Consider the following 14,496-nt stretch of genomic DNA (forward strand, 5'->3'; position numbering starts at 1 on the left):
ATGAAAGATGCACACACACACAAACACACACAAACACATGTGTTATGGTGGCTTAAGACTTTCAGTCATGTGTTTAAGTCCAAGGAAAATTTTGATTTAACCAGGTTTATACGAAGGAGTCCTGAACTGGACCAGCCCCAACAATTTAATTTCGTACCTTTCACACATGACTCGGCATTTTTTTTTGTAGTTGTTGATGTCATACTTCCCTTATTTTGCATTGAGGTTGGGAGGAAACAGGGTTATTGTGATAGAGTTAGTCTTTGAATTATGGCTACAAATGACCAAAATATCCATTGCTAAGACAAACAGTTGTTAAGTGAATTTTGCCCCATTTTACAACTTTAATGGTTGTTAAGTGAATCACTGCAGTTGTTAAATTAATAATCTGGTTGGTAAGGGAATCTGTCTCTCCCATTGACTCTGCTTGTCAGAAAGTCACAAAAGGGGATCACATAACCCCAAGACCCTACAACTGTCATAAATATGAGTTGCCAAGCATCTGAACTTTGATCATGTGACCATGGGGATGTTGCAACGAGCTTAAGTCTGAAAAATGGTCATAAATCTTTTTTTTCAATGCTATTGCAACTTTAAACAGTCACTACGTCAAGGACTGCCTGTATCATTTCAGACAAGTAGCTGTCCAAGGTACTTTAAGTACAGTTTGGTAATAATATTAACTGTTATTGTTGAAGTGCATCTTCAGGTTCAATTTTTTTTTTTTTGATTGCCTGATTGATAGATCATGTGCCATTAAGTCATTTTTGACCCCTTACAACTACATAGATTTTCTCCATAACGATGTATCTTTAGTAGGAGGCATTAAATAAGACACACAACAGAAGTTTAATGGAGGTCAGAACCTCTCAATAATGGAACAGAGTTGCACTTGATGCATCAGTAGACCCAGTCCATACTCGGCCTCCTTGATCAGCCATAAGATATTTGTTGTTGGAAGCCTTGATTATAAGACTGGTGGAGGATACAAACTGGAGGCTGAAATTGCCAGGACGGTCACTGGTTACCAGGATTTGCCCATCTTTATCCAAGGACCAATATTTGCCACCTAGCAGAGTTAGTGGAAGGAAAGTATAAAATTAGACAAGTGAGACAAACCAAAGTATTCTGTTCTCTTGATTTTTAAGGGTATTCCGATGAGTAAAGGCATCATAGGTTGCAGTCATGTTTCTTATAAGCGCCAAATTTGATCTAAAGATGAGTGAGCAACCTTTTTGGGCCTCATCTGTGGCTAGATTGGGAACTACAAACACACCCATCCTTAGAAAGTCTTTGCTTTTTATCAATTCTTGCTAAGGAACATGACTTCCTACATGCCACTTTCAATAATCTTACGCAAGGTCACCAAGAAAGAGTTTGGGAAGGACTAGTTCTGAGTACAGCAGCTTCTTGGATGAGAAGTAAAATATTTCAAGAAAAAATCAAGAAAGTCCAGTTGCCTTTTGAAAAAGCACCTTTGGGACAACCATGACTTGGATGATTGAGAATTTCCATAAATACTAAGTTTCATCTTTCTGCATTCCCAGCAGTCCTAAACATTTAACAGGAAGAACATGTAATGCCTAACGCTAAAATTGTGGCTCAAAATTGGGCAGAACCCTAGGGCCTTCAGTGGTCTAATTTGAGGACTATATAATTGGAAAATATGAACAATACTCAGAAAATATTTAAGTAAACATAAATGGCCCAGAAAATATCTTTCTTTTGGGTGGGGAGAGGGAGGGAAGCATAGTGGCAAAATCATTTCTTTTCTTCCTTCAAGTTAGGGTAAAGGAAATGGGGATATGTTATGGCCTTGATTCCATTTATCTCTATGGAGTTTCCTTCCATAACCTGGCCAGGCTAGAGGGGTGTATGTCAGAGGTGGGTTGCCAATTTTTCTACTACCGGTTTGGGCGCTCTTCCGCATGTGCTGCACGCATGCAAAACACTTCTGTGCATGCGCAGAAGCATCTGGATGGGTGGGCCGAGCCTCCCGCTGCCACTACTACCAGTTCGCTCAATCCGGGCCAAAACAGCAATAACCCACCTCTGGTGTATGTGCATGAAATAGTAGTACTGTATGTCAGTTTTCCCTCATAATGCAAATAATCTGGGGGTCTCTGTTGTAAACGAGCTTAATCAGCTACAATATACTAACCAATTTGGAAATTATAGTAGCCATCTTCACTGAGTGACAGGCTGTTGAGCACGTAGTCAGAACAGTTCCCTTCCAACCGCTTCATGTCAGAAGTCAGACCAACATAACCAGCGTCACTGTGCAGGATCAGTAGAGGCCGGTTCACCAGAACTATCAGAAAATCTTCACTTTTACCTGTAAGTGCAACATAATCCTCTTGATATTGTTCATCTTGGTCTGTAACCACCTGCTGATATTTGCTAAAATGCCTTTTACTTTGGATAAAAATACCCAAAGTACTAGAATGAGTAGGAAAGTTGACTGTTGGGACTATTTGGGTTGATAGTTCCTTTCCCTGGTCTTCCTAACACCAACCACAGTATTGACACTGGCCTAGAAAGCCTTTAATCATTGGGTGTCCACATTTCAAAGGCACTTGTCCCCAGAAGTTTCAGCATCATCATTTTCATACACCTAGTGCACTTGCTTTATTAAATTAATTGTCAAATGATAACTTGAAAAGTGCTTCTGCTATAAGTATCTAAACACAAGTTTTTTTGGTGGCGGGAGGGAATGTCATACCCCAACACTAGCAGACATCTTGTCACCTGCTCCAAGAACAAAGAAGGGACCTATTAGAGATCCATGTCCTACTGTTTCACGAAGATTACACCATTAAAAAAAGCACAGGGCTTGGTTTCCTGTGCTACTTTTAAATCTAAGATCAACCTAGGATTGTGATCCATGAACTTGGTTGACTTAATGGATTTAAGAGAGGGAAAGGCTTCATATTGACAATGGCAATCAACAGTCTAAGAAGAGCTCTGATGTTATAAGTTCAGCTCTAACATTAATTTTCAGTTGGCCATCAGTGGTTTCTTTCCACAATTTGCCCATATTTTAATATTGCCCATACTGAAGCCAGGTAATTGCAATGAAAGCTACTGACCAACTTATACCTGCAGCTTTGGGGACTGCAAGGAGCTGTCCGTTGGGCCGCATAGACACATACTTGTCTCCCATGTGAAGCAACACTTTCTGATCCTGATACTGGAGTTCAAACCAAGCATTTTTGTCCTGTTTGGTGCTGCTAATGATACAGTCATTGGGTCCCTGCAGGAGAAAGAGTGGCTTTACTGGAAAGGAAATTCTGCCTTACCTAATCTAGAAAAAACATTCCCAACCCTGAGGTTGAAACTTAACTTTCAATCCTAGCTGTTGGGCCCTGCATTAAAAATGCTGATTTTACATGTCAGTCTGTCTCTATATATGTCATGACCCAGTCCCAAGTTCAGCTACTGTAAGATGATTGAAGATAATGGCTGTGTTTGCATCACATTAACCTGCAGTGCATTTGATCTACCTACTGTGTTGTCCAAATCTAGAACTTCAGTCTACTTGAGTGTAACCTTAGTCATGGTTTCCATGATTTCATTGCTATCAGGACATGATAACTTGGCGCAGAGTGCACACAATCACTAGGTTTATACTTTGTGATATTCTATTATGTGATTTGACAAGTTTTTGTTTAACGTGTTGCATGAACCCAGAAATTGTGGTCTATGTTAGCGTGTTGCATGATCCAGCCATTGTGATACTGTGCAAACACACAAATACTGATATACATTCTGTGATTACTATCTACAGTATGTATTAGAACTGTCAATCAAAAAATGGTAACATAGGGCAAGGGTCCCCAACCCTCGGTCTGTGGACTGGCCCCGGTCCACAGTATGCCAGAAACCGGTCCACACAAACATAGCTGCAGACAACATATGAACCCACGTCCCCTCCAATCCGTGGAAAAACCTCTCTCCATGGAACCAGTCCCTGGTGTCCAGAAGATTGGGTGTCACTGACATAGGGTATTACTGCCTAGTTTAGTTTCAGTTCTGAATGGAAAGACATTTTTGAGAGAAACCTCAAATGCCCTGTCGTAGGAAAACTTCAATCTATCAGAGTGACATGTTTTGGAATAAGGAATTAGTACCCACAATATAAGTTACTAGCAGCCACGTTGCTGTCAGACTGTACTGTAAAGAAGTTGATCTAAAGTGCAATCTTAATGGAATTTGTTTACCACTCTTTTAAGATTAGATAAAAAAAAATTAATTTGTTTCTTTGTTCAAACATTAAAATAATTTATTTATATTCCACCAGAAATAACAGAAGGGAAAAAAGAATTTCCATAACAGGAAAGGGGTTGGGTGCGGCAGATCCTTTTGGGAATTGCTTAGATTATTGGGATTAGATAACTAGTAAAGACATCTATGCCTGTTATGGTGTGCCACATATGTGGAAGATATTTCTCTTATCTCAGAATTTCTTGACATCTAGGATGTTTTCAATTTTTGGTTTTCATACAGTAGCAATTTTATGATTGCTTTCATGAAACTCAGACAAAAATAGCTAAGTCTCCCTATTAAACTTTAAATGGAATTCTAAGTTCTGGGATACACAATTGCGTTACTTAATTGAAGTTATAAATGAGCATTCATATGGAGAATTTGAATAGTATAATCTGATGAGCCAATTGCATGAGTACAGGTAGACCTTGGCTTATGATTACAATCGGGACCAGAATGTCTGTTGCTAAGTGACGGGGTGGTAAAGCACAACAACAGGTGACTGCATCGTTTAGCGAAAGTAATCCTGGCAGTTCAGTTCCATTTGCCATTGTATCTCCAGAGGTGGAGGTCATTAAGCTGGAAGCAGAAGGAGTCACAATAAGGAGCTTGTGGGGGCTGCAAGGAGATGGGAGAGGACCTGGGAGGCACAGTGCAGGCCATGCATGAGTTGAGGGGGATCGTATAAAACAGGAATGCAGAGAAAGAATACATTACAGCTTAAGGACGTCTTGGTATCCTGTGGGCCTGGGGCTCCAAGAAGCTCCTGAGTTGCAGCGCAACATGAAGCCGGGACTGCCCCAGCTAGCTCAGCAGCACAGCGCAAAGCCACCGCATCCTGGGAAGTGCTAAACACTTAGGGAGCCCCAGCTTTTCCCTAACCCAGCCACCCTCACTGCCCTGCATTCTGAGACCTCTGCTGCCTTCCACTCCACCCCACCCCCACCCCTGTTGACTTTGTCCCACTGCTGAGGAGACAAGGCCACCCTGGCCCTTTGCAACGCAGCTGTTGCCCACACTGGGCCTTCTGCCCAAGGCTGCTGTCCCTATTTTCCAAAAGCATGATGGCCTTGTCCAAATTACATGCAGACTTCTTATGAGGCTTTGGAAGGCTTCCAAGCCTTGTGGGGAGGCCATTCGCAATCTGGACAAGGCTGCACGCAGTCTCTGGAAGGCCTGATGCAGCCAGCAGCTGTCTGCTAGACAGGGCGTGCTTGATTAGCAACGGGAGAAAGAAGACGGTGAAGGTCAGCTAGAGCTGCAGGGGTCGTGGAGCACAGACGGCCAAATAGCATAGATTGCAGGGAGATGATCAGGTGGGGGAGCTGAAGTGTTCCTGTGGTCCAAATGCAGCACAGGCTGCCAAAAGCCCAAATTTTGATCATGTGATCACAGGAGGGCTGCATTAGCCAATACTTCAGGGACCAGTAGTTAAGTCCATATTTTTCAGCACTGTTGTAACTCTGAACAGGGGGTGAACGAATGGTTGCAAGTCGAGAACGATCTGTAAAGCAGGGAAAGAAAGACGAACTACTGACAATGCCTACCTTTCATTCCAAAAGGGCAAATGTCATGGCACACTTAGTAACAGATGGAAGTAGCTGATCTTTCCCAGTCTATCCCCATTCTTGCATTATGCAAATGGACTCACCAAGGACATGTACGTGCCACTATGGCCACGGAAGGAGACCTTCTTTGTAGTGTCATCGAACATCAGTTGGAAGATCTCTGTGTTGCTTACTGCCATTGCAGTGGCATAGAGGTCAGCACCTGCAGAGCAGTAAAGCAAGTTGAGACTCATGGTTTTAGCCCAATAAATTAAGACTATTGTCCATTGTTGTCTAAAGTCAAGCTAAAGCAGTGCTCAACTGTATTGCAAAAGGATAGTAACAAGAGAACGGGGAAAGAATATGTAATACTTCCAAAATCCTGTCCTTCTTGGGAAAACGCTAATGATCTGATCTTCATGACCTTCTCTTGGAACCTCTGTTGCTTAAGTTAACCAAATTTTAGATGTTTGATAAAGACATTTTCCTTTATATACATTTCTCAGTATGGAACCAGAATGGTGCAATTATAGTACAACTCTCCATGGGTAGCAGAGAGAGGGCACGGATAGGGGAGATTTCTGTCTGCTGCTTTCTCAAACTAATCTACAGTACTCATTAGGGTTAGATCAAATCTGCCTTAAATTCAGTGGCTCATTGAATGACTAAATCCAACCCAATATTGCTATTATGACAGCTAGCTAGATGCTTGGATTATGTATGGTCAATTCTATCATGCAGTTTTTACAGAAATGTAGAATTGTAGAGTTATAAGGAGCCACAAACATTATCTAATCCAATGTTTTTCAAACTTGACAATTTTAAAATGTGTGAACTGGGGTATTCTGGGAATTGAAGTCCACACATCTTAATGACACGTTTGAAGAACACTGATCTAATCCAGGCCTTTGAAAGGTGCAGGGAAATCTGTTAAAGCATGAAATAACCCTTTTGTTTTTCCTCTTTTCCTTTGCTCTTAAAGCTGCCTGGTGACATAATAATTAATAACAATCGATACTCAACCAATCTTTGCCCTCTTGCTTTGGGTCTCCCCCAGATTGCCTTTGTAAAATCTCTGCATTTTTGCAGATTTTGGACTGTACTTGTTCCCAGGGCAAGTAATTCCACTCACCAGACTAAGCAAAATAACTTTACTCTTAGAGGCTATGATTAGAGGTTCAATTGCCATGATTGTCACTCATATCTAGACAGATAGTGTTGCTTTCACTCAACTCACCAGGCTTGCAACAGACAAACTTGTTGGTAGAAGAAGAGCGCAGTGAAACTTGGGCAGGGCTCGCTTCCACGCTGAAAAGTTCATCCCGTCCAGGTCTGTCCATCTTTAGGGTTTTCATGCTACCCTCTCGCCCAGTCAAGTACTTTCCCTCATCATCCCGGAAGGCAACCAAGCCACCATGGACTTCCAAGGAGTACATGGTTTGTGCAGTAACTTCAGATACCAGTGAACCATTGGAAGCTAAGAGTTTACCTGCCCCATTTCTCAATCCATACTTCTTCACTGGAGATAGAGCAGGAGAAGGGAACAAAAAAGAGGTTGACGGGGCTTGGTATTCAGTCCTGGAAAATAATCTCAAAAAGGAATGACTACAAAGCAGCGCTGCAACTATTCATTTCATTCTAGAATGACAGCAGAGGTTTTCCACATGCAGCCCCTGTTTCCAACATCTTTGTTCTCACCACCTTCAAATTATCCCAGTTTCCCATATTTATAATTTACTATTGTGTACTTTAAAAAAAAAATCAGATATAAAGTCCAAAGTGAACTGTTCTAAGTGAACTCTATTCAGGACAAGAGGAGGATTTTTAAACGACTTATACTGGGATTGTGTTCTGTGCAGTACTAAATAGTTCTCTCTTGTATTGGTTTGCTTCCTAGTTCAATAGCTGAAATTGCCTACATTTTTTAAAGTATCAAACCTCTTCATCTACTTTCTGTTTTCCTTCTACCAAAGAATCTGTGCATCTCATGAAGGTTGGAAAGAGTTTTCATTTTAGCGGTTCGAACTCATATTCACCTATTTGTAGAGATATGTTTCTAGAGATGTTTTAAGAAATCTGATTCCAATATACAGTATCTCATCCCAACATTATTCTGATCTTATCTAGAGAGCTCTGAATTTTTTCCACCTTGGTTTCCAACTTAGAAATGGACGGTCCTGAATCTAATGCAGAACATAGATCAGAATAGCGTACATCTAGCTACAATGAGACATTTTAGGGTTGGAACATTTCAACCTTGAAATATTTTGCATGCCTTTGTTTTTCTCTTCCCAACACTAGCAAGAGTTTTAGTATACCCAAAATAACCTCTTAAATAATCTACTTGCTTAGAGACTTCGGGCCAGTCAATCTAAGAATGGAAACTTGTATAGACATGATACTAAATAACATCTTTGCACATCCCCCCCAATTTTCCCTGCTTTCTAAATATCTTGCCTGATAAAGAATGCTTGGAAATATTACGGCTTGCAACTATAATGTATATTCTTCAGTCTGTCTAAGAAAGATGCTTTCTCCTTGTTTTTGTTTTGTGGACAATGTGCCTTGCTTTTTTTAAAATATATATGCTTAGTAAAAGTATATTTTTGAAAGAAACAGTTTTGTTTTAATGCATTGATTTTAGCTTTGCCCCCAGTTTAGGTGTTAAAATTGCATGTTTTCTTATCAATCTTATTTTCTTTCCAGTTACTGTATTGAGACTTTCTATGCCTAGATTCTTAATATAGCTAAAGACTATGGCCCCCAACTCCAGTAAAATCAGATGTATCAAGGCACATAGTCTAAGTTAGGAACTGGAAATCAATTTTCACATCACTAGCTTGTCCCCATCTGAATTATAAAGTAGGACCAGATGGACTGCATTTGATAGAAAAAAGAATTTGAAGTGAAGATATCTTTGCAATGTTTTACAAAGATGATTGAATTTGGCCATGGAATCTTCCCTGATTAACATAGTCTCCTTTTTGGCTTCAGTGCAGTGCGTGTATTACTGTCTAATTGGTATTATCCAAGTTACCTAACAAATGCTGTTAAGGAAATCAAACTTTGCACTATCCATAGTGACTTCCTGGGTAAGCAGAATTTGAATTCACCTGGTATAAATGGGGACAATTGCTTCCTGTCAGCATTGTGTGCCTTGGAATCCAGACCTATTGAGGAGATGCAAATGACTCAAGCTTAACTTTTTCACATATTAAAACAGAGGATTATTTTAGGAGTTTGTCTGGCTATGTTAATGGCTTTTGGATAAGATATTAGCAGATATGGCAATGTTACTCAAGCAGGATCATCAGTCTATCTCTTACCCTTCTTCATTATGATGCTCCCTTGACATGATTGAAATATAATATAATTTCCCCTCTTAATTTTCTTTTCTCCAAGACAAAATACCCAGATTTCTTGGTCTTTCCTAACAGGGCTTAGTCTCCACTTCTAGTTTCTAGTCTAGAAAGGAAGTGACTGAAAGGGAACATAATAGAGCTGCACAGAATGATACATGGTATGGATAAAGTGGGCAAGGAGAAGCTATTTTACCTGTCTGAAAATAACAGTCCAGAAGTCATCCAATGAAATTCAATCTTGGAAAAAGCAAGATCAATAAAACTTTTTTTAATGCAACAGGTAATTAAACTTTGGAATTTGTTGCCATAAAATGTGATGCTGCTTCAGGGACTGGACCAGTTCATGGAAGTTGTGTGGATCAATTAGCCTTGAAAGCACTGTGGTTGGCTCAGAAATCCAACTGATGGGAGATTAGCATTCCTATGCAGATGGTTGGCCACTTTGAGGTCAAGGCTGATGGATGGCCCAGAGATCCAGTCCACCAGGCTGCTGTTTGTGCTGATACAACTGGATATAGTACTTCAAATGAAGTTTGATGTGGAAAATACAGTGGAATTATTACTTTACACAATTTATAAATATTTCTACTGATCAGCCTAATAGTTTTTGCCTTTCTGACAGCCACATCAGCTGATAATTATAAGATTATTTCTCATATGGAAGATTATCAAAGCAGACCTACTCTATATCTATTATCTATTCATTTGATTTTTTTTTTCTTAAAAGATAAAATTGTAATTTGTTTCTGTTCACTTTTATGCAGATTTAGTCCCTCATTAGCCTATCAGTGTTATCATTTCCCTTTTTAGGCTATTGGTTATCTCACATAGGTTTGTTTCAGTTGCAAATCTGATAAGCGCAGGGGCTGGTTATTTGACGGACATCTATCTCCAATAGTTTTTGTCTACCTAATGAGACTGGGCATAGTAGACATATTCCAAGTCTGTTCAATTAAAAAACAACACCTATTGGAACCTAGAAAGTGTGTCTTTGTTATTGTGGCACCTGCCCTCTGGAATTGCATTCCCTGGAGATTCATAAGGCTCCTACACTGCAGCTGTTCCACTGGCCTTGCTTGTGGAATTTAGCTTTGCTCCCAGGGCTGCAGTTAGGGTAACTCTTGGTCCCCTGTAGTTTTCTTTTGGTGTGTTAAGTTTCCTGTTCCCAATGAACCGGTCTTTTTTATTTCATTCTATTGTTTTCTATTTTTGACATGTAAGCCACCCAGAGGGTTGGGCAACTTCTAAATCCAATAAATAAACACATAAGTAAATACATGAACAAACAAACAAATTTGTTCAATGATTCATTAACAGTGAAGACTGTATTGTAAACATTTTATAGATGTACTGTATATAAATGAGGGCGAAGGTTCATTTTCCCAGCTTGTGGATTGGTTTCCAAACATTTTGTTACCAGGCTAGGTAACAACTTCAACGGATTTGGGGGAAGTTGTTACCTACCCTGGTAATGAAATGTTCGGAAACCAACCCACAAGCTCGGAGAACAAACCTTCACCCTCATCCTACACCCAAGTTACAGATATTCACCACTAATGCAAATGTATATAAATGTAGTTTTTGAGTCAACTACACACATATTTAAAACAGTTTGTTAACTTAAAACAGTTTGTTAATCAGAATATAGGGTATTTTCTCATCAGCTGCTTTGCTGAAATCAACATATATTAAAATCATGGTTTTCCCGCAATCTCCTAATGAAATACCATATAAAAACTGATAAAATTAATCTGAGCACAAATCCCTCCTGATATGCAATAATAACTGCATTACTTTCAAAATTTTTACAAACTGATCTACAAATTTACAAATTCTACAAAACAAACACGCATGTACAGATTTCTAAAGTTATCTGTTCTAGAAGTTTCCCAACAATCAATACCAGACTGACTGGTTTGTAGTTTCTTGGATCCTCCTTTCTCTCCGTAGTTCTTTCTGTAGTATACTATGATGCAATCTATCTGTCTCTGAAGATTTTTTCATTCAGGGTCGTTAGACCATGACTTATTTCTATTAGCATCAAGGTGGTATTCTGCTCCTTAATTCTGCTCTTCAAAATTGCACATTATCCTCTTTGTAGAGAAATTAAAGGGTTGCTTGATAAAACAGGACAAAATCTTGAAGCACCAGGAAGAAAATATAAGGAATCATAAGGGAAAAGAGTAAGGTGAAGAAATGACCCTACATTTTCAATAAGTTGATGATTACTTCTAAGATGTACATGATTCTTCTTGTGTACAACAACAATACAACATTTTAAAGTAAACTTGATTCTGAAAAGTTTTCAAAATTATATTGGCAATATTCTAGATAGGAGAGAAATGTTGGATTGCATGTCATCAACAACCACATCACAGAAGAATGTTAATATGGAAGAAATCTGAGCAAACCATTATTTTTTTGTAACTTGTTAGACACAATGTGGCCCAATACAAAAATATTGAAAATATGCATGTACTAGCTGGATGCCCGTGCTTTGCTATGAAACTATGTGATCGGGCTTGATAAATTGACATGTAGAACCCACAGGCTGGATGAGTCACGTGCTTGCCAAGCCCATGCCCAGTCTAGCCAGGGGGAGTAGAATATCTGACTCTTTGGCATTGACGCACGTTAATATAATACTGTATAAGGAATACTGATGATCTCATGATCATTTCGAAAAATTGTTTCTTAGCGAGCACCTAGAAGCCAAGAGGAACATAGGTGCCAAATTCCAAGTTTGTAGGCTTTACCGCTCTGGAGATTTCGTGATGAGTGAGTGGTAGTTGGCATGTATGTATGTATGTATGTATGTATGTATGTATGTATGTATGTATGTATGTATGCATGCATGCATGCATGCATGCATAGATTTAACAATCAACTTCATGTCCTGTCCCTTCAGTGTTTATTTTTCAGTTTTTTGGAAACTCTTGGAAAGGTAGCCATGAACTGTCCCCAATTCATCTCATTTTTCCCCCAAATTATATCTATTTTATAATCTTATTCTTTTTTATTCAGGCAACTCTTCAATTCAGTGAAATACCTTTGCAGCAAACATATTTAGGATTCTATCTTAATCATGGCTTAATTTAGGTGTATGCATGTAGCCTTTAATTTTGATATTGTAAGATTTGTGTTTTATCTCAGAATTCAAAATTGCATCCTGCTTCTTGCGACAGTTTGAAGTGTTAGTTTGAGGACAGCTGCCTATGTTGGAAATGAAGCAAAGTTATTCATAAACCAGTCCTATTTATGTATCCCACTAGATGTTGAGCCACCTTAAAGAAGAGCTATAAATAAGACTCTGGACTTCCAAAATTCCTTATCCATAATAACGACATCTAAAATCACTTTTCCCCACCTTTGAAATCGTAGTAGATACTGATGACTGATTCCGCCCCCCAAGGCACATCACGATCACAGCGCAATACCTCAGCCTTCTCATCATAACGCACATAACGCTTCCTGTTGGGGTTATAGAGTGCAACATTGGGGTGCACTGCCAGGTGCAGGGTCCACTTTTCTGTTTCACTGGAAGCCTGGGCAAAGCAGGTAACATTGTCCTCTGCCCCACCCAGGTAACGCTTGGACTGCTCATTTTGCAGACATACCTGCCAGGAAAGAAACGTTACCAAGTCAACCTCATCAGATAAGGGGGTGGAGGTGGCGAATGAAACACTCACACTAAGATGGAAAAGCTACAACAGCTCTCCAGGTATTGCTAAATGTCAGCTGCAGCATTGCATGTCATTAGGGAATGTGTATTTATCTGAAACTTGCCCTTCAGCAACAATATATCCTGTGGTACATCCTGATCCAGACCCTTCTGCTGTAAAGATCCAGATTCTTTTTCAACAATACACTATAGTTGACCAGCATATTTTAGGTAGTAAGAACAAAATATGTATTTGGCCCACTAGCTATTTTATGAAGGATTTCAGGTAGGATTTGAGGGAAGTATACTGTATGCCCTACAGTAGGACATCGAAGGCTACTTGATTTATTTTGGTCTAGGTACAAACTGAGAATCAAGTTGTTCCCAGCATTTCACACTTGTAACTTCTGCTACTTATAGAGACCAATACATTGCAAACATAAGAAGTTCACCACATATGGGAGAAAACAAATTATTCTTTTTTCCATAGCAAACAACTCCCTTTCCCCCCCTTTCCATCCTTTCCTTCCCACCCTTTTACCTCAACCCAGTCCCACCAATTCCACTCTACTGGACGTAACTTGACCGTCATTCTGTGGCTTGGGATATATAATCAATAGGCGTGTTTGGCCTTGAATGACTGCACCTTGCCATCTGGATACTGATGCAGCAGGAAGAACGTCTGAGGCCCCGGTTTATCCTGGTCACAGGTGACTTTGCCGTTTGGGTCAGCTGCTAAGTAGCGTTTCAGGGCACTGATAAGGTGAACTTTCTGGGCAGCCCCTTCTCCGGGGCCAGCTGCTCCGGCTCCATGTGGGGTCACAAATTGCAGCACCCACACCTGGCGAGGCTTCAGTTGCTTGCCTGTGGCTGTCACCTGGAAACGGAAAGGTTCGGCAGTCAGGTATCTGTTTGCAGCATTGACAAGTCCGAACTCCAGGGAGTATGTCATGGTGGAAAGGCTCAAATGGCACCAGTTCTTCAGGTCAGTTAACTGCTTGGCCTACTTGAGACTGTGTCTGATGCGCAAGATCATAATGGATGCCTAGCAACTAGGTAAACCCAACCCCCTTAGAGCTAAGCCCCACCCACAGAAGTCCTTATTCAAGCTACCATGTTCTGAAAGCATGACATCATTCAAGCCGCATCACTGATTACTTGCAGATGGCACCCTTTTATGGCAAACCAGAGGTTTAGTGCAATACTGTTCACATACAGTAAGACAACAGATTTTCTTTTAGCCAATTGCTTTGCTTTAAACCTTTAATGTAAGGCGTTCTACCCTTTGGCAAAAACTTGTTCTCTGGACAACCAGTTGCCCAATTTGAATTAGAAGTTACTGGTAGGGATCCTTAAGATGTCTCACTCTATACAGAGCTAGTGAAGTGAAAACTTTTATGCAGTGGCAAAATACATTTTATGCCCAGTTTATAGCAATCCCCCAATAATGTGAATTTTCCTATAAAATATAGGAGTGTAGGTACATCCCCTGCTCCAGCATGTTTTCCTATGTCTAAGGTAGCAGGGATGCAGTGGCTCAATGGCTAAGACACTGAGCTTGTTGATCAGGTTGGCAGTTCAGCGGTCTGAATCCTGGTGCCGCATAACGGAGTAAGCTCCCGTTAACTTGTCCCAGCCTCTGCCAACCTAGCAGTTTGAA

The 14,496-nt window shown here is 40.2% G+C and overlaps 1 protein-coding gene across 2 annotated transcripts; it reads right to left on the reverse strand.

Annotated features, from left to right (window-relative positions):
• Positions 1 to 830: 830 nt before the first annotated feature.
• LOC106545943 (fascin-like) lies at positions 831 to 13,788 on the reverse strand. Of its 2 annotated transcripts, XM_087718388.1 has the most exons (8): positions 13,483 to 13,788; positions 12,543 to 12,792; positions 8,927 to 8,983; positions 7,051 to 7,332; positions 5,918 to 6,036; positions 3,100 to 3,253; positions 2,162 to 2,335; positions 831 to 1,069 (listed from the first exon to the last, which is right to left on the reverse strand). In XM_087718388.1, the coding sequence occupies exons 1-8, from the start codon at positions 13,786 to 13,788 to the stop codon at positions 870 to 872; spliced, it is 1,542 nt and encodes a 513-aa protein (XP_087574514.1). In that variant the 3' UTR covers positions 831 to 869. The 2 variants fall into 2 exon arrangements, with proteins under 2 accessions (XP_087574514.1, XP_013918144.2); XM_014062669.2 differs by lacking the exon at positions 8,927 to 8,983.
• Between the last annotated feature and the right edge of the window lie 708 nt (positions 13,789 to 14,496).

Source organism: Thamnophis sirtalis, unplaced genomic scaffold (assembly GCF_051295495.1).
Source record: "Thamnophis sirtalis isolate CommonGarterSnake01/CBP01778 unplaced genomic scaffold, rThaSir2_p1.2 scaffold_1, whole genome shotgun sequence".
NCBI lineage: Eukaryota > Metazoa > Chordata > Lepidosauria > Squamata > Natricidae > Thamnophis > Thamnophis sirtalis.

Coding starts and splice junctions, on each gene's coding strand:
- LOC106545943 (XM_087718388.1), bottom strand. CDS start 13,788: ATGACATACTCCCTGGAGTTCGGACTTGTCAATGCTGCAAACAGATAC. Junction 7,333..8,926: donor ATTGTCCCCATTTATACCAG/GTGAATTCAAAT, acceptor CTCTATCTCCAG/TGAAGAAGTATGGATTGAGA. Junction 6,037..7,050: donor GTTTGTCTGTTGCAAGCCTG/GTGAGTTGAGTG, acceptor ACTGCTCTGCAG/GTGCTGACCTCTATGCCACT.